Source organism: Berghia stephanieae, chromosome 7, assembly GCF_034508935.2.
Source record: "Berghia stephanieae isolate SIO BIC M18660-M18661 chromosome 7, UCSD_Bste_1.3, whole genome shotgun sequence".
Taxonomy (NCBI): Eukaryota; Metazoa; Mollusca; class Gastropoda; order Nudibranchia; family Aeolidiidae; genus Berghia; species Berghia stephanieae.
In genome coordinates, this window is record NC_088366.1 from 22,211,253 (window position 1) to 22,233,739 (window position 22,487).

The 22,487-nt window shown below is 37.3% G+C and overlaps 2 protein-coding genes across 2 annotated transcripts in view; one reads left to right on the forward strand and one right to left on the reverse strand.

The window, feature by feature from the left end:
* The window catches only part of LOC144976889 (ATP-dependent RNA helicase Ddx1-like), a 565,840-nt gene that overhangs the window by 219,119 nt on the left and 324,234 nt on the right, over positions 1-22,487 (reverse strand). The gene's annotated exons all lie outside the window — the stretch shown is intronic.
* On the forward strand, positions 12,860-15,352 carry LOC144976116 (uncharacterized). The gene has a single exon (XM_078920296.1). It carries the CDS (start codon positions 12,860-12,862, stop codon positions 14,732-14,734), a length of 1,875 nt encoding a protein of 624 aa, XP_078776422.1. The 3' UTR covers positions 14,735-15,352.

Consider the following 22,487-nt stretch of genomic DNA (forward strand, 5'->3'; position numbering starts at 1 on the left):
TGGGATCTCGATTGAGATGACTCCTATTATCATAGCCATCCCTACTATATATAAAAAAAATAGCGAAACCCTCTGCGTGTTTAAAAAAATAGAAAATGAAGAGGTAACTAAGGTAAACACAAGCGAATTAGACCCGGTAATCTGTATGAGACGGATATTGCTCTGCGCATGATCTGACAATTCCGACATTATTTTACAAACGGAAAGAGCGGCCATGTTCGTCTTATTTACAACTCGATAAGTCTGATAAATAAATAAATAAAATAAAATTCCATTTATTCAGCCCATAGGGGAGATTTGTCTTCAGGATATATTCCAAGGGAAGACTGGAATAAACTCGGCGTCCGCCGCAGTGCAACATAGCAAACTGAGCTAGGGCGAGTTGACTTGCTCAAAGCCACAGATCGCAGCGGGTATTCGAACTCGGTACCATTCGGATACAAAGCAAAGACAGCTGAGCCACGCCGCCCCAAATTACAACTTTCCTTTCAAAAACACAACCTGCCCGGTCGTTATTTATATATATATTTAAAAAAATATAAAAATTCTTCCCATACATTAATAAGAAGAGTTCATTTCAAACCCGGAAAATGGAGAGAGAGAGAGAGAGAGAGAGAGAGAGAGAGAGAGAGAGAGAGAGAGAGAGAGAGAGAGAGAGAGAGAGAGAGAGAGAGAGATGTTAAGGAAATCGATAGACTGTTCTGTGAAAACAAACATGGTATCAAAATCTCACCGCTGCGCATGGCGGAGCATACGTTTATTGTCAACTTTCTTTTTGTTGAATCGTTGATGGCACGTGCTTCTGGTTTAAATAATGGATTTGTGGTCTCATTTTGTTGACGAATGAATAGTGGAACGGTTCGGTAGACAATCAGACAGAAATAGACAAATAGACAAACATATGGACGAATGGATGGATGAACGTGTGCATGGGTGGTGGTTGGAGGATTGATCGATTTATAGATTGATACATAGAAAGATAGATAACTGGATAAATATGTTTGTTAGACATGAGCGGGAATCCCACAGGGTGCCCGACAACGGTGTTACACCTCCAGGGTCATCAGGGTGATTTCCGTCCTGAGGACACAAGCGGAGTTACGAGGTTGTAGGCTAACACACACACAAGATGTGAGAGCATTGAAATCTTTAAAATAAACAGAGAGATAAATAAATAAATTGACAGAAATATAGATAGTAAACAGACAGACAAACAGAAAGATAGATAGATAGATAGATGGATGGATGGACAGATGGATGGACAGATAGATAGAGATAGAAATAGATACATATTGACAGATAGATAAGAATGTATTTTCTTCCAATGTCGGGTTGTCTTCCCATCAAATAATCCGGAGGGCATCTTGATACTCCAATTACAACGACAGATTCTTTCCTTTGCACTCGCCATTCTTGAATGCAAGGCAAAGAGGACGCGTAATTCGATTTTGAAGTGTTTTTGTTAACTGCGCAATGCGGTTTTCTATTCCGATTACGACAGAGGAAGGCGATTCTCTGTGAGTTGACATTTCAGACTCATTCATTCCGATTCGTGAGAGAATTAACCAGTAAATGTTTGACCAATCAAAACAATGGAAGTTGTGACACACCTTCACGCGTGATCGGTCAAGCTAAGTTGGTTGTTTATAAATAGAATGCGCTTGGCTAAGAAGCTCACAGCATTGCCATCCGGAAGTAGAACGGACCAACACACAAAACTCTGTGTAACCTTGAACGTTTATAATAGTCTGGTTAATACAGTTAAGTGAGAATTACTCATAAACGCGGATGGCAAAAAGCAAAAACAAAGACCTAAGTGACGTCATCTTCATACTATCTATATAATAACTGGAATGGAAGCAACCTCTCTCTGATCGTTGTTATTGGTTTTATACCTCCGAATCGGTGACTAGGTATCGCACTCCGTGGTCTTATGGTATGACACCCCCCCCCCCCTCAGACCTGTGGGTCCCTGGTTCGATTCACGCTCTGGGTGGCGCAAAGTATATTGAATCATTGGAAAGGGCTATATTTACAGACTAATGTTCTCTCACGCACTGCACTCAGATGGAATAAGAGTACCCTGTCGTCAACAGGTTTGCCTCTGTCGAAAAAGCAAAAACAAACAAACAAACAAAAACAAAAAATGAAATCGTGTCTAACAGGCGTCACTTCGTCTTGTCCTACATGTTAAGTATCCATTGCTCTAGGCAAAGAACTTTGAGCACATTTAATGGATAATTTGGTTTTTGTTTTGTTTTATTTTGAACAATAAAAAATGAAATGTAAATGAAGAGAAGAGTGAGAAGAAAAAAGAGAGGTGAGAATGCAATTAACCCTCGATTTTTTACTCATCAACAATCAATTTTTATACCTATTATTGACAGTTCTTAAGCTTTAATTGAAAATTAATGTCTCGAGCTTAAGACGCCGCTTTTGAAATGAAAGAACGTGCCAAACGGACAGAGAGAGAAAGAGCTGATGGGTACGTGCCTTTAAGTCAATATGTAAACGCACGCGGGCGCATGAATGGGCTGTTTGAGTAAGAGAGAGAGAGAGAGAGAGAGAGAGAGAGAGAGAGAGAGTGAGAGAGAGATCATCATCATCGTCGTCGTCGGCGGACCCGTTGTCATCATCATCATCATCATCATCATCATCATCATCATCATCACCATCACGATCCCACCACCACCACCACAAATCATCTTTGATAAATTGTATTTATTCACCTCAAAAAAAACCCTATCCCGAGACTCGTATAATATTTCACTATAAATTCAATTTAACATCTAAACCATCTCAACGGGTGTGTATTTATTTGCAGGTCTGATAACTTGATAATGGGCCCGTTGTTATATCATGGAAATCCTCTAAAACCAAAGCAATATCATATTGTCCCTTACAACAATGTTAAAGCAAGCCCCTAATTCAGTCCGGCTATCAGACGTGCAAATATGCTTACGTTGATCTCGACACAATAACCATTCTGAGGTGATAGGTGATATTTATTGTTTTGTCGCGGTGTACGTAATGACCTTTTTCCTTCAGGAAGAGCGGAAAGACACAATGTAAACAAACGAAATCAATTCCTAGTCGCATTGCACAACTCGGTGTTTCATTCATCCTGTTTTGTTGATAACGAGGAAACCCGAAACGTTCATTTGACCTGTTTTTGTAATTAAATTGAAGCTTACATTCAATTTCACATTATTATTTATTTCTTCGTGCTTCGAGCAGCAACATTTACATTGCACAACAAAAGAGGCCGTGTCGATTATTTACTTCATTTATTGACACTTGCCACAGATTTATCATTAGTTCACCTGCTGGTATCACAAGTACAACAGCCCTCCACCGCCACCGCCACCACCACCACCACCTTCTTTTCCTCCTCTTCTTTCTTCTTCTCCTCCCCCTGATCATCATCATCATCATCATCATCATCATCATCATCATCATCATCATCATCATCATCATCATCATCATCATCTTCACCATTAAAATCATCCTTTAAAAAAAAGGACATTATTGAAATCATCTTTAAAAAAAAGGGAAGAAGGAGGGGGGGGGGGGGGGGGGGGGGGAGGAGGAGGAGGAGGAAGAGGAGGGACTGAAATACCGTGGGTGCGTGCGCGCGCGCGCGCGCGTGTGTGTGTAGTGGAACCTCAAGGGAAACAACCCAAATGGCCTAAATCACCATCTCGCTCTCTCTCTCTCTCTCTCTCTCTCTCTCTCTCTCTCTCTCTCTCACACACACACACACATACATACACACATGCGCGCACTTTCAAACTGCCCGTTGTGTTTGTGTGTGTGTGTGTGTGTGTGTGTGTGTGTGTGTGTGTTTTGGGCTACGTATAGTCTGCCCGTAAAAGCTCATGATATACTAAATATATACTAAATAAATATGTATTATTTATGTTAGTAGTAGTAGTTGCTCAATTCCTATAGCCACTCTTTAGTTTTGTAAGCAAAGCATTTTAATGTTTCCACTGACCATTTCCAACCTGACAAATTAACCAGGATATTTGGAACGTTCATGGAAGAGATCGTTTCATATATATATATATATATATATATATATATATATATATATATAATATATATATATATATATATAATATATATATATATATATATATATATATATTAATACGAGTGTTGGTGGGTACTCGTAGGTACAAAAGTGCTCGATAATGATGGTTAGAGCTAATATAGAATGCAAATTGTCACTCACATTTTTTGTGGCCGAGATGATTCGTTTCTGTCGTCCTCAGTCGGCGTAATCCTTAGTAATGTCCGCAGAAAAATTCTTACTCCAAAAAAAAAAATGTGAGTAACAATTTGCATTCTATATATATATATATATATATATATATATATATATATATATATATATATATATATATATATATATATATATATATATATATATATATCTATCTTATATATATATATGTGCCAATCTGACTTTATATGGGAATAGTCAAGAAGAAGGCAAATGCGTTTGCAGTCGTTGTCTTTACATGAGCGCTATATTATGGGCTAATGCTTTGTACTTGGAGATATTGAGTCGGTTTCGGCGCCCCTGTTATAACCGTTTAGACGCTTCAAAGTCCCATGCTATAGCCGCTATATTTTACAACAGGCAAAGAGGGAGAAAAAAGGAGCAAAACTCATATAACCGCATCCCTGTTACATCAAGATCCGTTATACATGGGTTCTACTGTATTTCTAAAATGCTTGTGTGTTTGTTTAGGTTATATACTAGATAATTATTAAACCATAAGTCAACGATCAGATTTAACAAAAAAATTTTTTTTAAATTGAGCTTTACATAGCGCAATATCCACTACATGTGCTCAAAGCGCTTTACAAGGGGTCTCTGGTCAACAGCAACATTTAACATGTAGGACGGGAAATGACGCCTGTTAGGCGATATTACAATTTTTCGGACAAAGACAACGCTGTTAACGGCCAGGCACTAATTTTACACCTGAGTACGGTGAGAGAATGTAAGTAAAGAGCCTTTTCCAAGGACTCAACTATGCGCCGAGCGCGAGACTCGAACCCAGGACCTTCCGATCTGAAAGCGAGTGTCATACCACTAGACCACATCGCCGCACAGCAAACAACAACATCATTAAACTTGCCGCTATCAAGTTTTAATTTCCACTTTAAAAATACCACTTGATTAGTTCGTCTGTTTGTTTGTTTATTTATTTATTTATTTATTTGTTTGCTCAAATCCCTTGAGATGGCTGTGTGCTTGTTAAGTTTAAATCCTAGATAATTAATAAACCATAATGTCAACAATCAGATTTAACAAAAAAAACAAAACAAACAACAACAACGGCATGAAACTTGTCGCTACCAAGTTTTAATTTCCACTTTTAAAATAACACTCGATTTGTTTGCTTGTTTATTTATTTATTTTTTTATTTATTTTTTTATTTATTTATTTATTTATTTATTTATTTATTTATTTATTTATTTATTTATTTATTTATTTATTTATCTATTTACTCATTCATTTATTTGTTTGCTTAAATCCCTTGAGAGTTGAATAGAAAATCTTCACGCCAGTAGAATAATATTTCGTGATGACAATAGTCCGACTGAAGCTTAACTCCTGACGCGTCACGAAAATAATCTATCAATTATGGATGGGAATTCAACAAATTCTATTGCTAATCTTTTCCATCTTTTCTCCCCAAATAAGCACGTCAGACATCTATGATTATTTTGAGATAAAGAAAACGTAAAAAAAAAATAATCTTACAAAAACAACAACAAAAACAATCACGACTGTTTTCTCATCAAAATAATATGTTGTAACGACAACGAGGTGTGGCATCTTTGAATAAAATTGGAGGTAGAGGGGTTAAAAAAGAAGCAATAACAACAACAACAACAACAAAGGAAAGAAACAAAAACAAACATACAAAAAAAAAACCCCCAACAAACAGACAAACAAACAAACACACAAACCAACAAACAAACAGACAAACAAGTATTTATTTCATTTTTCTTTTCATACTTTAGGATGTAGACATATTACTGATAGTTACGTAGTTCAGCCCGGGGAGCCGAGTTTATCTTGGTTTTGATAGCGAGAATAAAAGACTGATTCATGGAAAGTAGTTGAGCTGGTACGAAGTCGGTAAGAATTGAATGAAGAAAATTTAATCAAAATGGATAGAGAATAAGGAACTTCAAAGTTTTCTAGCTCTTGATAAAAAAAACAACAACAAAAAACAAAACAAAAAAAAAACCCACAAAAAACTCTCGTTGATTGAGAAAGCTATTTATCTTAACTGGTATTTGTGACCCATCGCCTCAAAACGGTATTAAGTCGGGATGATTGAAATGCTGAAAATTGAATTTATAGCCAGAAGTATAAGATTTGCGTTGAGTTTGGTATACATTATTGAGGAGAATAAATATCATAGTTTAGAGTGCTGAGAAGCAATAATTCATATTTTTCACTATTTTAACTTTAATTGGACTTTTTGGCATCTGGTTCATCCCGATATAATACCGTTTTGGGACGCTGGGTCACATTTTATAACTAAAGCATAAAATTGAATTCAATGCACATCTAATGTTCTCCATGACTTAATTGCAGGAAAACGATTACGTTCCGAAACAGCCATCGACGAACGACGTAGAAAAGAAACGACGATCTGTCCTAAAAGTCGGAGGGTAGCTGATCCTCGTTTTGTTCCACGTCGTTCGTCAATGGCTGTAGGGGTTGGGAAGATAATCGTTAACTTGATAATACCTTTTTGAGACGATTGGTAACATGTTCTTTTCCCCCCTTTTCCCACTAATAGCAGCGGTGGGGATTAATCTTTCATCAATATAATATAATAAGTACTATGTTTATTATCCTCACTTCATTTGGTTATTTCCCCCCTACAACGTTGTTTCATCCCTCCGTTTCAAGGATGAAACAACGTTGTAGGAGGAAATTAGCAAATGAGGTGAGTATACTAAATATTTCGTTCCAAGAAATTGTCGAGCACTCTACGCGATTCCAGCCAATAGGATTCAATAGTCTGATGTCACGTCCGCCCAGCAACGAGCAGCATGGTTCTAAACTTTTCATATTGGCTAGAACTTTTTCCACAAGCCATGTGATCAGAATGTATAAAAGTCAAAACATGATCACATTTATAATGTTTTTCTCCTATGGATACACTTTTATGCTCGTCGGAGAAGTATTTCATTAGGGCGTCCGCCAATGTTCCGATAGATCAGAACCTAGTTAACAAGTTAATATGCGTCATTACGAGGGAAGTGGCGTCACGACTGTTGAAACCTATTCCTCTCAACCACAAGACGTATAATGTAATACATTATATCTATAATATTATTAAATATGATATAGATAAAGAGATAATGGTGACTGTGATGAAGAGATCATGAAGGGAAAGCGAAAGTGTAAACAGTGTTTTAAACATTAATTCAAAAGTAGCATTACGGAGAAAAAGGAAATTAAAGAACGAAAGAAAAGAATAAAGGAAAAAAAATACAAACCCGCTACTTGTAAAGGTTCTTAAAGTAAGTCGTGTTATGCTCGGGGTGTAATGGCTTTGAAATTAGGTCATGTAAACATAATAATTATATATCGTTTATTTTATTTTTGTTGTTGTTGTTGTTGATAAAATATTCTTTGATTTTAATATACTTGAGTAGGTTTCATTCATTTCATAGTTGGTATCATATCAGGCATGGAAGAATGAGATAATACGAGTATTATGGCCAATGAAAAAGTTCATCGAAATGTCCCTATAAAATGGAATGTCATTCATTGGCTTTTCATGTCGGTTTCATTGTTGGTCTCAGGGTGGCTTTACAAACTGTAATCTTTAATAAGGCTGATATTATGGAAAAATCGAAGGACCTTTATAGAAAACAGATTGACTGCCGGCGTTTCTCCTCTTCCCCTCCCACCTCCACCCCCCCCCCCCGGCTTTTCCCCCACTCTTTTTACCTAGTAATCACAATTTCGTGTAAGAAATAGTTTAAAATGTGACCCATTGTGTCAATTTGGTGGGTGAGGCTATGTGGTCTAGTGGTAAAACAATCGCCTTCGGACGGGAAGGTCCAAGAATCGAATCCCGCTTTGAACGGCATATGATTAAATCCTTTGAAAATGCTCTTTACTTACTTTCCTCACTGTACACATATGTAAAATAAGTTCCTGACTGTTAACGGCGCTGTTTCTGTCGGGGGAAAAAAATGAAATATCGCCTAAAAGGCGTCATGTCACACCCTACATGTTAAGTGTTGCTTTTGGCAGGGTGAACCAAGTGCTTTCAACTAAACTGTAAGCAAAACATCAATTTTGAGATAAGATTCTGACTCCAATGAGGAGGGTGAATTAATTATTTATCACAGTTTAACTCTAAACCGAATTTAGTCCATTCTGACGTAATATCTTTAAAATCAAAACAAGCAAGAGATTTTATATAGAGCAATATCGCCTGACACAATAGCGTTTTGTCACAAATCACCATCTTGATGGGAAAAGGGTAAAACAAAATTTGGACAATTCGGGTCTTTTAAAAAAAATATTTTAAAATGGAGCTTTTATATAGCGCAATATTCACTGAATATAAGGGGTCCCTTGTCAACAGCAACATTTAACATTTATTAGGACGGGACATGACGCCTGTTTGTCCGAAAAAAATTGTAACATCGCCTAACAGCGTTGTCTCTGTCCGAAAAAATTTGTAACATCGCGTAACATATAAAGTACGAGACATGACTCCTGCTAGGCGATATTACATTTTTTTTCCCGACAGATACAACGCTGTTAACGGCTAGGTACTCAATTTACACCTGAGATTGTGAGAGAATGTGAGTAAAGACTATAGACCGAGCGAGGCTCGAACCCAGGATCTTCGGATCCGAAAGCGAGTGTCATACCTCAAGACTACATAGCCTAATCGGCGATTTTAGAGGTGTCCTCATTATATTATTGTGGATATTGTGGACTTTTTCGAGTTTAAACACTTTTTAAAAGAATTTATTAAGCAAGTCCAGTTACTGATGAATTATTATCTTCCCAAATGTAAATCAAGAGTTTGCTCCCTTCCATTGAGAAACTCAATACAGTTTCGCATTTACATTAATTCTCGGAACTGAATCATAATTTCTTCCCACTTTTTTTCCACCTCGTAATTACAAACCTCACGGTTTTCAACAACAAAGAACCAGTAGGGGAAATGAAAAATAGCTGTCCCGCATCACCGATACGTCTCTATTAGGGAGAATGCGTTTGACACTGATTCTGTCTCTCTGAGTCCGACACAATGACTACTATTCGGGACAACTTAAGACAGACGCATGCAGAGCAATGTAGGCAAAAAATTATTTTTTTAAAATTGAGCTTTTATATGGCGTAATATTCACTAAATGTGCTCAAAGCGCTTTACAAGGGATCCCTGGTAAACAGCATCATTTAACATGGAGGACGGGACATGCCGCCTGTTAGGCGATATTACAATTTTTCTGACAACGCTGTTAACGGCCAGGAACTCGTTTTACACCTGAGTACGGTGAGAGAATGTGAGTAAAGGGTCTTTTCCAACAATGCGCCGAGCGAGGCTCGAACCCAGGACCTTCCGATCCGAAAGCGAGTGTCATACCACTAGACCACATAGCCGCACACCACCACCACCACCACCACTACTACTACTACTACTACTACTACTACTACTACTACTACTACTACTACACTACCTACTACACTACTACTCACTACTACTACTACTACTACTACTACACTACTACTACTACTACTACTACTACTACTACTTACTACTACTACTACTACTACTACTACTACTACACTACTACTACTACTACTACTACTACACTACTACTACTACTACTACTACTACTACTACTACTACTACTACTACTACTACTACTACTACTACTATCTACTACTACTACTACTACTACTACTACTACTACTACTACTACTACTACTACTACTACTACTACTACTACTACTACTACTACTACTACTACTACTACTACTACACTACTACTACTACTACTACTACTACTACTACTACTACTACTACTACTACTACTACTACTACTACTACTACTACTACTACTACTACTACTACTACTACTACTACTACTACTACTACTACTACTACTATACTACTACTACACTACTACTACTACTACTACTACTACTACTACTACTACTACTACTACTACTACTACTACTACTACTACTACTACTACTACTACTACTACTACTACTACTACTACTACTACTACTACTACTTCAAGTACCAAGTCTGTGGCAGACATCGGTGATCATGGTACGCCATTCATCTCTCTGATCAGATAACCTCAGGAAAAATAATATTACTCTTTCTCTTTCTTTGTCACCCAGCTGTTCAAACTATTCAAATATATTGTTTGTTTTTTTGGTCTACCTTACTCTTTTTACTTTCTATCTTTCCTGTGAGAACAAGATAGATGTTCAACACATATATGTCGATTTAGGTGCTCTAAAAATTGCATTTGTCTTTTTCTTTTGTACGAATTAATAACCTTTTAGTTTCGGTTTGCTCTTATACTTCTTCAATAGTTTTCTTCTCTGTCAATGAGATTCTTAACATCCTTCTAAGAAACCACATTTCTGCTGCCTCCAGTTTCTTTCTAATATCTTCTGTAACTGTCCAGGATAGGCATAGTGTAGGCATTGTGATATTAATATTTATTCTCACGCTATCATTTGTATCAAGTATATTCTTGCCTTTCTCTTCCCTATGTGGTCTAACTCGAAATAATAAAAAAACATGGAACATTAAACGAGAAAGATCAAATCGGATTGAAATTCCATTTCACGTACTTACGCTACAACACAAACGAATCAATCATAAATCCTTTTTTCTATTGTGCGGCTACGTGGTCAAGTGGTTTGATACTCGCTTTCGGATCGGAAGGTACTGAGTTCGAGCCTCGCTCGGCGCATAGTTGAGCTCTCTACTCACATTCTCTCACCGTACTCATGTGTAAAATGAGTACCTGGCCGTGAACAGCGTTGTTTCTGCCCGGGAAAAAAATGTTATATCGCCTGACAGGCATCATGTCTCGTTATAAATGTTACATGTTGCTGTTGGTCGGGGACCCTTGTAAAGCGCTTTGAGCACATTTAGTGGATATTGCACTTTATAAAAGCTCAATTATTTTTTTATCCGGCTAAAGTAAAATCGAGGTTTACCTGAAACTAGCGGGGTGTATTATATATATATATATATAAGAAATATGACAATACATCACATAGTGCTGCTAAAATCTCCCAAATCCGTTCAGATATAGAATACTTTACTATCGCATGTTATCCATATTAAAGGTTTTCCGAGAAAAAAAAAAAAAAAAAAAAAAAAGGAATACAAGGTTTTGAAAGTAGATAACTCTTGAAATAATTCACGAGGGATCGAATGGATGGTTATTTCCCTTTAATTTCATTTCAAGCTTTCGTCTAGTAAAATGGAATCTTCTATTATCATCATCATCATCATCATCATCATCATCATCATCATCAATCAAGTTCATCCACATCATCATCATCACCAGCAGCAGCATCGTCGTCATAATCATCATTATCGCTGTCGTCGTCGTCGAATGACATATATCAAGTTACCAAAGCATTAGCTAGATATTCATATGTATAATTCTATGTTTACATTCTTCATTTATTTATTTATTCATTTATTCATTCCTTAATTATATTTTTTTTCATTGATTATTTATTTTCTTCTTCATTCGTTCATTTATTTATCGATTCATATATCTTTACTCGTTTCTTTATCTATCTGTTTGTGTATCTATTCAATAATTTCAAGTATCGAGAAATGTATTTTGTTAATTTATACATAGCAATTTCTATTCACAGGTACCTACATCCATATTACTGAGATATCGACCCAACAACCATTGTAAAACTACCAAGACCTGAACAGCTCTCACACCTATAGATAGTATGCGCTTGGCTTAGAAGCTCATAACATTGCCATCCGGAAGTATAACGGACCAACACACAAAACTGTGTGTATCCATGAACGTTTATAGTCAGGTTAATACAGTTCAGCGAACATTACTCATAAACGCAGATGGCAAAAAACAATAACAAAGACCAGATTGACGTCATCTTCATTCTATCTATAGTTTTTAAACTAACTTCCATCTATGGCGTTGGCAATTAATGATTTTGACTCACAACACACACACGGATCGGGTTACCTGTTCAACACAGTGGGATAGACAACAACGACGTGATCTGGCTATCACCATCTACATTTAAATAGCCGACACAAATTAAATTATAATTTCAGAGAGCCAATAAGAATAACTCGAAAAATACAGAAGATTCCACCCAAGACAATTTGTGGCATGCGGTTAAGTCAAAAGCTTGCCAGTTCTGCCTGCCAAAATAATCGTAACAACTTACAAAACTATATTGATTTAGAGAGAATAATCCTGAGTGACGCCAACCTTCATTCATTTTATACAGTACGTATATCTGTGAAATGCTGACCAGTCAAGGCTGGTATGACTATAAAGACTAACTTCTAACTATCACACACACACACACACACACACACACACACACAAACAAATGTGTAACGTTAACCATTTCCAGTGTTTTTCTTGGATTGCGTTTGGTGAGATTTGTTCACCTCTCTGAATGGTTAAAACAAAGACAATAAGTAATAAGTAAATAAATAAGTACATAAAAATAAACAAATAAATAAAGAAAGAAAGAAAGAAAGAAATAAGGACTCATCAAACGTATTATATCTATAGCATTAAAATTATGAAGTTGAGAAATATTCTACCCCGGGTCCCTGGTCGTCGTGGGAGTGCTGGTACCAGCGGTCGTTCCCTATCCTCTCACGTGACGGATGCCCGACACTCGTCGTCGCCGTCTCTTGGTAGTCGCAAAGGAGCAGATGGCATCGGGAATAATATTATTGGAAGTAGCGTCGGCGACGGCGATGGGGACCACACGGCTGGTGTAAGTGACGGTGCTAGTAGTAGCAGTAGTATCATCTCTGGTTCTGGTGACACTACCAGCCATATTATAGATAGTGAGACCCATCGGGAGTATTATCTGTCTGTCAGTGATAGCATCAGCAGTGGTGGTGGTCGTGTTGCTGGTGGCACCGGATTTAATTACAATAACTACAATACCCACAATGCCAATAATAATCAGACCTCGAGTGTCACTGCCGGGAGTTTTGATAACAACAGTGTTAATGATTTCATTTCCACCACCGAGAATCGGACTTTAAGCGACTTTTTTTCTCTGGTTGGGCCTAGAGCTGAACCTGTATACAATAGTGGTGGTGCAGACGTCAATAGTGGAGTTGGAACTAGCACCGGCGGTAGCTCTGGTGGCCTTGGTTATCATTTGGGTTTAGATAGAATCCTTCACGGCAATAGTGTCAATAGTTACGACGGTTTTAGTAGCAGTGGAACAAGTGTAGATGTTAGTGCAGCTGCTGCTGCTGCGGTTGGTGAAGGCGATGTTCTAGACTACAACTACAACTACAACAACGGACACGTTCTTTTTGATAATGGGATTGAATACCTACACGGAAACTTCAGCGATCTAGACTCTTTCTCACAGTTGTTACTGAATCGCATGGAATTAAAAATGGGGGACGAACTGACGCGATACTTAACCCCGGCGATAATCGTATTGGGAAATATCTCAAATACTGTGGCTTTTCTGGTTCTTCGTAGGAAAAAGTTCAAACACAGTTCCGTGGCATTTTACATGCGCGCCTACGCATTGGCAAATCTCTGTTTCTTGGATTTAATGTGGGGAATCGCGTGGCTTTGCTTTGTTCTGGAGATCCAGTACCCCGCTCACCGCAGCGACTGGAGTTGTCGGTTGTGGACATTCATCGCCAACGTCATAACGTACAGCAGTATCTGGTTCGTGGTCATCATGAGCATAGACCGATTCGTCTTCATCAATTTTCCAAGCAAGGCCTCTGGCTATTGTAAGTTGTTCACTGCCAAGGGCATCACCACATTCATTATTATATGCCTTATCGTGGTCTCCATTCACGCTATGTGGACGTTCGAACTCCAACCCCAAGGGTGCTGGGTGTCTCACAACAAAGATGACCTCCACACCCTCACCTGGCCCTGGTGGTCGGCTGCCCTTTACTCCTACATCCCCCTGCTTCTACTCTTAATTCTTATCATTACACAGAGCATCTGTTATATCGTCAAGCTCTTCCTCAAGAGACCATTCACTCCCCCAGACGCTCGCCAAAACGGCAACCAGGATACCTTTGTCCTTCCCGTTTTCGTCATCACCGTCGCCTGTTTCTTCCTAACCATCCCTTCCATAGCCATCAACCTTCTCGATATCCACCTCCCTTCCAATCTTCTACGGGTGGACGTAATAGCGAAAATAGAACTTACCAAGAAAATTACGGAGGCACTTTCCAGTTTTAACAATTCCTTGCTAGGCATCGTGCTTTTCGTGTTATCGCCCTCCTTTATACAGGAATCATTGGTCGTGGTTAGGATGATGTTCTGTTGTGTTCGGAGTAGAACGTTGAAGGTGTTCGAAATGAGGACCATATCGCAATCAGACCATAGCTCGCCGCATGTCCAGGTCGATTATGAACTTTGTAATAACAATGATGAAAATATTGCAACTGATGTATGAATTTTTGTATGCGAATGACGACGACGATAACGACGATGCGAGTTTCAGTGGGGTTTCGTAGGCGCACTTACTTTGTTGTGTGAGCGCAACGTGTTCGATCCCTGTCAGATGCGTTTAGCTTAATGCCTATCTGACAACTTAGGAATATATGGATAGCTGGGTCTCTCTAAATCTGGCAAAAGTAAAGGAATTTTGAACACCCAACCCTTACGTCATTGGCTCACATCATTGCCCATAAACCTATATCAGATAAGGAACTCACAATTTAGGTTCTTGAGTAGAAAAAAAAATCGGTGCCTGAAAAGTATGACAAACACGGCTGACATAATAACTTGTGATATAACGAATTTAACATGTTTTCCCTAAGTGAAGTGGACACTTAATGGATAAATGAATGAACCGTTTAAAAGGCCTTTATACGGTCGATGCGAGACTCACGCACGCTTGAGATACAAGCACGTCCTGTTCCTGACGTGCTATAAATAGTTTACTTTAAGTACCTAAACTATAGTTATTATTTTTCATCGTTCATCCTGGCTAGACACGATTAAACCCCTCCGGTCATCTTATTGGATTTTACCAATATAGGTCTTTCTCTCTCTCTCTCCTCTCTCTCCCTCTCTCTCTCTCTCTCTCTCTCTCTCTTTTATATATATATATATATATATATATATATATATATATATATATATATATATATATATATATATCTTTCTATCTCTATCTCTCTCTATCTATCTATCTATCTATCGATCTATCTCTCTCGGAGTTGACCTGTCATCTTACTCTTTTATTGGAGTTGTTCTATGTTGGTCATGAAAGCACGGTTTTGAGCCATACAGTTCTTGTCATGCAATTTGCTTTTATTCGAAGTCTAAGTGGGGTATTAATTTCTTTCAGATTACTGAAGACCAAGTAAAATGATATTACAAAATACTGACCATTCTGTATAACGTTGGAAATAATACTGTAAAAATTCGGAGTTGTTTTAGCATTAATTTGAGCCCGAAGCGTGCCTTAGTCCAGCGTGCTTGAGTCCGACATCGGCTGTGTTGAGTACCATATTATCATAAAGACGTGCGTATCCGCTGAATAATAAATGTAGTCTGTGGAATGTTGATGACAATGTTATTGACCATGCTCGTTGATTGTAAATTGTGGGTACAGTGTAAATATAATAGGATTCAATAGTCTGATTATGTCACGTCCGCCCAGCAACGAGCAGCTTGGTTCTAAACAAAGAAAATCGGTACTTTTTATTCATGTTGGCAAGAACTTTTTCACATGTCATGTGTTCAGAATGTATAAAACTCAAAACATGATAAGATTTATAATGTTTTTCTCCTCTGGATACACTTTTATGCTCGTCGGAGAAGTATTTCATTAGGGCGTCCGCCATTGTTCCGATTGCTTAGAACCAGTTACTAAGTTACTATGCGTCATTACGAGGGAAGTGACGTCATGACTATTGAAGCCTATTAACTCAAATCATGTTTCTGGGTATAGATAGGCTTAACGCCTGAAGTCAATTCCACTGTTTCTCCCGATATTGGAGGGGGGGGGGGGGCTGATGTAAAAAAAAGTAAGAATATAGTCAAAACTGATCAGAAGTTGAAAATTTGAGTTTATGCATTATATGACTCATCCTCCTCAACAACTGCAACAACAACAAACAATAACAACAACAACAACAAAACAAACATTCAAAAAAAAAACAAAACAAAACAAACGAACAAAAAATGTATTCAAAGTTTCATATTTTCACTATATTATTATTCTATGTTTTGCATCACTGCCACTCTGGCATAATAAACATCATTTTGAGACGGCGGAGGACATATCTCCTCTTCCAATACTATAGTTTTTTTTTTTTAAAAGAAAAGAATTAAATGAGTTGGCCTATTATTGGCGTCTGGCGAGAATGTGCTATTGCCTACACCGCCGCACTCTGAAAAAAACCCATGTTCAAAAATTTGGCCAGAAAACTCGTCCTTCAAATATCGATCGATTTAAATGACTCTCATCTTGGCTAAAACTCTCAAACCCGAGACTTCGCCAAAGTACGGCATTACACTGCCAAACTATTTACTCTGTAAAACACGTATTACAATTTTTGGCGGGAAAACTCTTCCTTCAAATATCGATCAAATAAAATGACCCCCATCTCGGCTAAAAACTCTGAAACCTGGGACTTCTGGAACCTCCGTGAAGTCCCAGGTTTGAAAGTTTTTGCCAAGATGATGGAAATGTTAATATATTGAGTTTTCTGGCCATATTTTTAAAAATACGTGTTCAGTTCGTTTTGAGCTAATCATATTTACAGAAAACCAATTAATTGTGTGTGTGTGTGTGTGTGTGTGAAAGAGATAGATAGATAGATAGATAGATAGATAGATAGATAGATAAATAGATAGATAGATAGAGATAGAGAGAGAGAGAGAGAGAGAGAGAGAGAGAGAGAGAGAGAGAGAGTGTGTGTTGGAATCGTGCATAAAACAAATTAATATTATGGTGTTAACAAGAATACAATACTAACGATTGTGATTTTGATATGATAATAATGATGACGATGACTACATTATGAGACTGCTGGATGCCATATTTCTAATGACAGTCGATTCCTGCAGTGTTGATTACCATCTTATCTATTTCTTGTCATTGTACAAATCTAATTCTCTAAGCCTAAAGCGCATTGAGCATGGATGGTAAAACTGTGAGAATGCGTTGTAAAAATGTCAAAAATGTGCAAATTTTTATGACCTTATGTTCCGTGTCGTATGCACAAAGTAATACTGATATCCCACTTGACCAAGGAGTTTAATAACGGCACCATGACTTATGCGCTATAGTTTTGTCGCCTGGTCGCATCACGCTACATTCGTCGTGCCAAAGACGATTTTATTTTATCATTATTTTTTTATCTCCCTATACCGTGGAATGGGGTGAGTAAGACCAGGGTGCCCGAGACCAGACCCCCAATAAATGTGCTCCCACAGATTAAACAAATAATATGGCAAAATGGACATCTTTTGATAGATTTCACCCTTGCCCATAGTTTAGAAAAAGAACACTGGACAGGTTATTTCAATATCAAGATCACATCTATGCTATATATTAATATTGAAATAACCTGTACAATGCTCTTTTTCTAAATTGTGGGGAAGGGTGAAATCGACCAAATGATGTACATTTTGTTTAATAATTTTCAATCTGGGGGGGGGGGGGGGGGGGTATCTGTGGGCTGGTCTTTGCCACCCCAACTGGTCTTAATCACCCCATTCCACGGTATTTGAGTTTTTATACTCACGTACTCATGCCAAACACTAATGAATAAAATGCCAATATTACCTTTCTGATACATTGTAAAATAATTATCATTTTCTTGAATTTTCGACACAAGACATCAAAACTAAGTTATTTTCGGAGAAATACCCCCCCCCCCCAGCTATTAAAGGATATAGATTTTGCGTCCCTTTTCATCTTGAATACAAAGGAAAAAGTCTAAAAACTAATGGTCTAACAACAAATCATCATCAGGAATAGCGTATCAAAGCGTTAGACGAGGTGAACGATTAAATTTGTTCATATAATTTTGACTGGTTTGAAAAAAACATTTTTGCTCTTTTTAAAATTCTCTAAATATCTTTTGGTCTTTTTGAAAAGCCATCTCTGCCTCACGGTACACTCTCTTCATCAGTGGGACTTGCCACCTGTCCCAACACGTACCCGTTGTGGTTGAGAGCCCGCAGAAACCGCAGAGCATCTAGTCTTTGTGACTAAGCTTCCGGGTGGGTTCGCGACCGTACACGATTGCAGCTTCCAATGGTCAACAATGACTATCGATCCAATCAGCAAATTACTTACCGAACTCGTGTACCGTCGCAAACCCACCCGGAGTTTTCATCACAACACACCGTTCAACTAGATGCTCGCTCTGCGGTTTCGGCTTCTTTCCCATATCCGTTACGTGTTGGACAGGTGGAAAGTCCCCACTGATGAAGCAATCTTGCCGTTAGGAGAGGTTCTCGACCGAAGCCGATTTGCTACCTCCCAGTGTCTCCTCTTACTGGTGGAGAAGCCTGGCAACTTCTCACATACTTTCGAAGAGTGTATGATTGCGTCCTGGATAGATCATTATAGCATAGTAGTGTGACAAAATTATTAGAAGCCGTGGCCATTCGCTTGATGTCAGCCTCCAAGTTTTTGTTTTGTTTTTTTTCTTTTCTTTTTTTGTTTTATTTCTTATGTCACTTCCCATCGTCTACACGTAGTATTATGTTGGAGGGAGTCTGACGCTTTCAATTCAAATTTCAGCTTAACTCTTGAAATTGTTTAAATAAATGCTTTAATTCGAGAGAGGGAGATTTGTTCCTTAACATTCGAATAACTTAACATTTCTCGTATTCTTCATTTTAAACATAATTGTCCTTTTTTACATTGTGAAGTGCTTTCTTTCTTATCATTCCCTCCTGAAGGAGTAGAATTATGATTGTCCCTTATATATCTTCCCCCTTCAGGAGATGGGACTATCTTGGGTTTACGTTTGGTCCCAGCACCCCCAGGGTAGACAAACTCTATTTCAGACTAACACTCACAGTTGAATTATCATACATATTGTTGGGATTGTATCTATTATTCTAAATATTCTTCACGGAGAAAAAAATCGTTTCATAATAATATGGCCTTTATATTTTCTCCATCAGGGGAAGGGATTGTTTTGGGGGGTTTCTTTGTATCTAATCCCTCCCCGCAGGGATAGAAAAAATAAACCCAATCAAAAAAAAACAAAAAAAAAAAAAAAACAATTTAAAATCAATATTTAATATCATTATCTACCTGTCAACCCGTTCATAATTTGATTTTTATTTGTCCTAAATATCTAAATAAACGTCTCATAATGACAAGAAATGAAGTGAGTAGGAAAGTGCCAGAAGGCAGCAGAGAATAAAATCTTCGCGGCGGCGTGAGGACTCGAACCCGCGACCTTACTGGTACGACAACTCCGCCCGGCCGTGGAGATGGTGACTCTACCGTATGAGCTATCCACGACCACTTGTTATTGTCAACATAAGTGCCTGCTCCACTCACTTTTCTAAACGTCTTAACTCTCTCCTTACCAGTCATTTTCAGAATTTTCCCCAAAACTTCGCACCCTCCCAACACAAAAACAAACATTTCTAACTCAAACAGGAAAGCAACAAGCACATTCTATACATAATTCTATTCGCCAATATTTCTCTATTACAGAATGTCAAGTTTTTATAGCTATAGCAAAAATAAATGAAATCTGGATGAGAAAAGTGACGGTTGCATCGTAACAAATGTGACGATTTTCCAACAGTAGAGGGTTAAATTCACCAAACCACTTTTATCTGTTTTATTCACAAATGAATCCGACATGTAGTATTTTCAATGCAACAATATAAGTAATCCAAACAATAGTAAAATAACAGAATCAAAAACAGATAGCACCACAAGGACAAAACACGTCAAGCCTCAACCACAGCCAGTTGCGAACTGAAAGCATGCACACGCATTTCTTCATTTGTGCCTCAATTCGGAATAGGCTTCAACAGTCGTGACGTCACTTCCCTCGTAATGACGCATAGTAGCTCAGTAACTGGTTCTAAACTACGGGAACAATGGCGGACGCCATAATGAAATACTCCTCCGATGAGCATAAAAGTGTTTCCAGAGGAGAAAAACATTATAAATCTGATCATGTTTTGACTTTTATACATTTTGATCACATGAAATGTGAAAAAGTTCTAGCCAGCATGAAGAATAAAAAAGTACCGATTTTTTTTTTTGTTTAGAACCAAACTGCTTGTTGCTGGGCGGACTATTGAATCCATTGGGACAGGAGGTAGAGGACAAGATTGAGGCCACCGGTCACATTTGTCGTTTTTAAGCGCATAAAGCATGACCTAGTCACAGCTATGCGCTATACAAGCTCTATATAGTATGATCAAGTCATAATACATTCCCGATGACAGCTGCGATTCTTAAAATTACTTAATTTTGATGTCTTTGTGTTCAAACTTTACAAAAACAACCTTTTATTTTTGGTCACATACTCATATAAGCGACCGGTTGTCTCAAAACGGTATTGTGTGGATGTGAATTAAACGATGAAGATGAAAATTTATAGTCAAAGATAATAAAACTTAATATCAGCCCATCAAATGTTACCATAATACAATCAATAAGTTGCCATGTTAACTATGACATTATATATTATTATTAATATTATTATTATTATTATTATTATTATTATTATTATATTATTATTATTATTATTATTATTATTATTATTATTATTATTATTATTATTATTAATATTATTATTATTATTATTATTATTATTATTATTATTATTAATATTATTATTATTATTATTATTATTATTATTATTATTATTATTATTATATTATTATTATTATTATTTTGCATTTAGTTCACCGCGACATTATACTGTATTGAATCGATGGGCCACACATAATAATAATAATAATAATAATAATAATAATAATAATAATAATAATAATAATAATAATAATAATAATAATAATAATAATAATAATAATAATAATAATAATAATAATAATAATCTTTATTGTCCAAATAAAAGACAATTCATGTGAGGTAAACAAAGCTCAAACAGTTTGGTTCGTGGTATGAAGATCAACACATTTACAGCCACAGACACAGACATACACAAACATACACGCAAGCACACTTATTGGTCCAAATTAATTTATTTAAAAAGAAGAAAAAGAAGAGAGAGAGAGAGAGAGAGAGAGAGAGAGAGAGAGAGAGAGAGAGAGAGAGAGAGAGAGAGAGAGAGAGACTTGAGCTTTTATATTGGACAATTTCCACATCAGTTAAATAAATGCGAGAAACAATAAATATTGTAATATTCTGAACGATATAACAATAAATTCACTTTTGGACACACATTACCACTTGAGCTTACCCGATATCATCCCGATTGGACAAATAACCATGTGACCAGCCGGCTATGTGGTCTTGTGGAATGAAACTCGCTTTCAGATAGGGAGGTCCTGGGTTCGAACCTTGCTCGGCGCATAGTTGAGTCCTTGGAAAAAGCTCTTTACTCACATTCTCTCACCGTACTCAGGTGTAAAATGAGTACCTGGCCGTTAATTAACAGCGTTGTCTCTGTTGGAAAAAGACATTGTAATGTCGCCTAACAGGTGTTGTGCCTACTCGTTCTACACGTTAAATGTTGCTTTTTTTTTTGTCGAGGACCCTTCGCGCAGCTGCCTATTTGAAATTTTTAAAATTCGTAATTTCCAAGAGAGAAAAAAAAAAGAAAAAGTCATTTTAAACAGCTTAACAAATAAACAATCTGCTCTCAGGATGGACCAAAAATGCTCCAAAGTCCTGAATATAGATTCTAAGAAGCTAAACTTTACTTTTCAACAAGATTCATTGAGTCAAAGAGACCTATGCAGCTCTGTAGCTAGAGACAAAAAATCGTATTTCTACGAATGATTCGTAGTACTATGCAGGTCTACCGTTGTAAAGCGCTTTAGTGGATATTGCGCTATATAGACGCTCAGTTTATTTTATTTATTTATTTATTTTTAAAATTCTGGTACGGAGTGTGTGGATATGTACAAGACGTAGGAGTAGATACAGTAATATTTAATATGACCCATCGATTCAAAGCGGCATTAGGTCTCGGTTGTTGATATAGGAGTAGATACAATAATATAACATGACCCAT

Excerpts from the sequence above, each read along its gene's own strand:
- LOC144976116 (XM_078920296.1), top strand. The coding sequence starts at position 12,860 with ATGAAGTTGAGAAATATTCTACCCCGGGTCCCTGGTCGTCGTGGGAGT.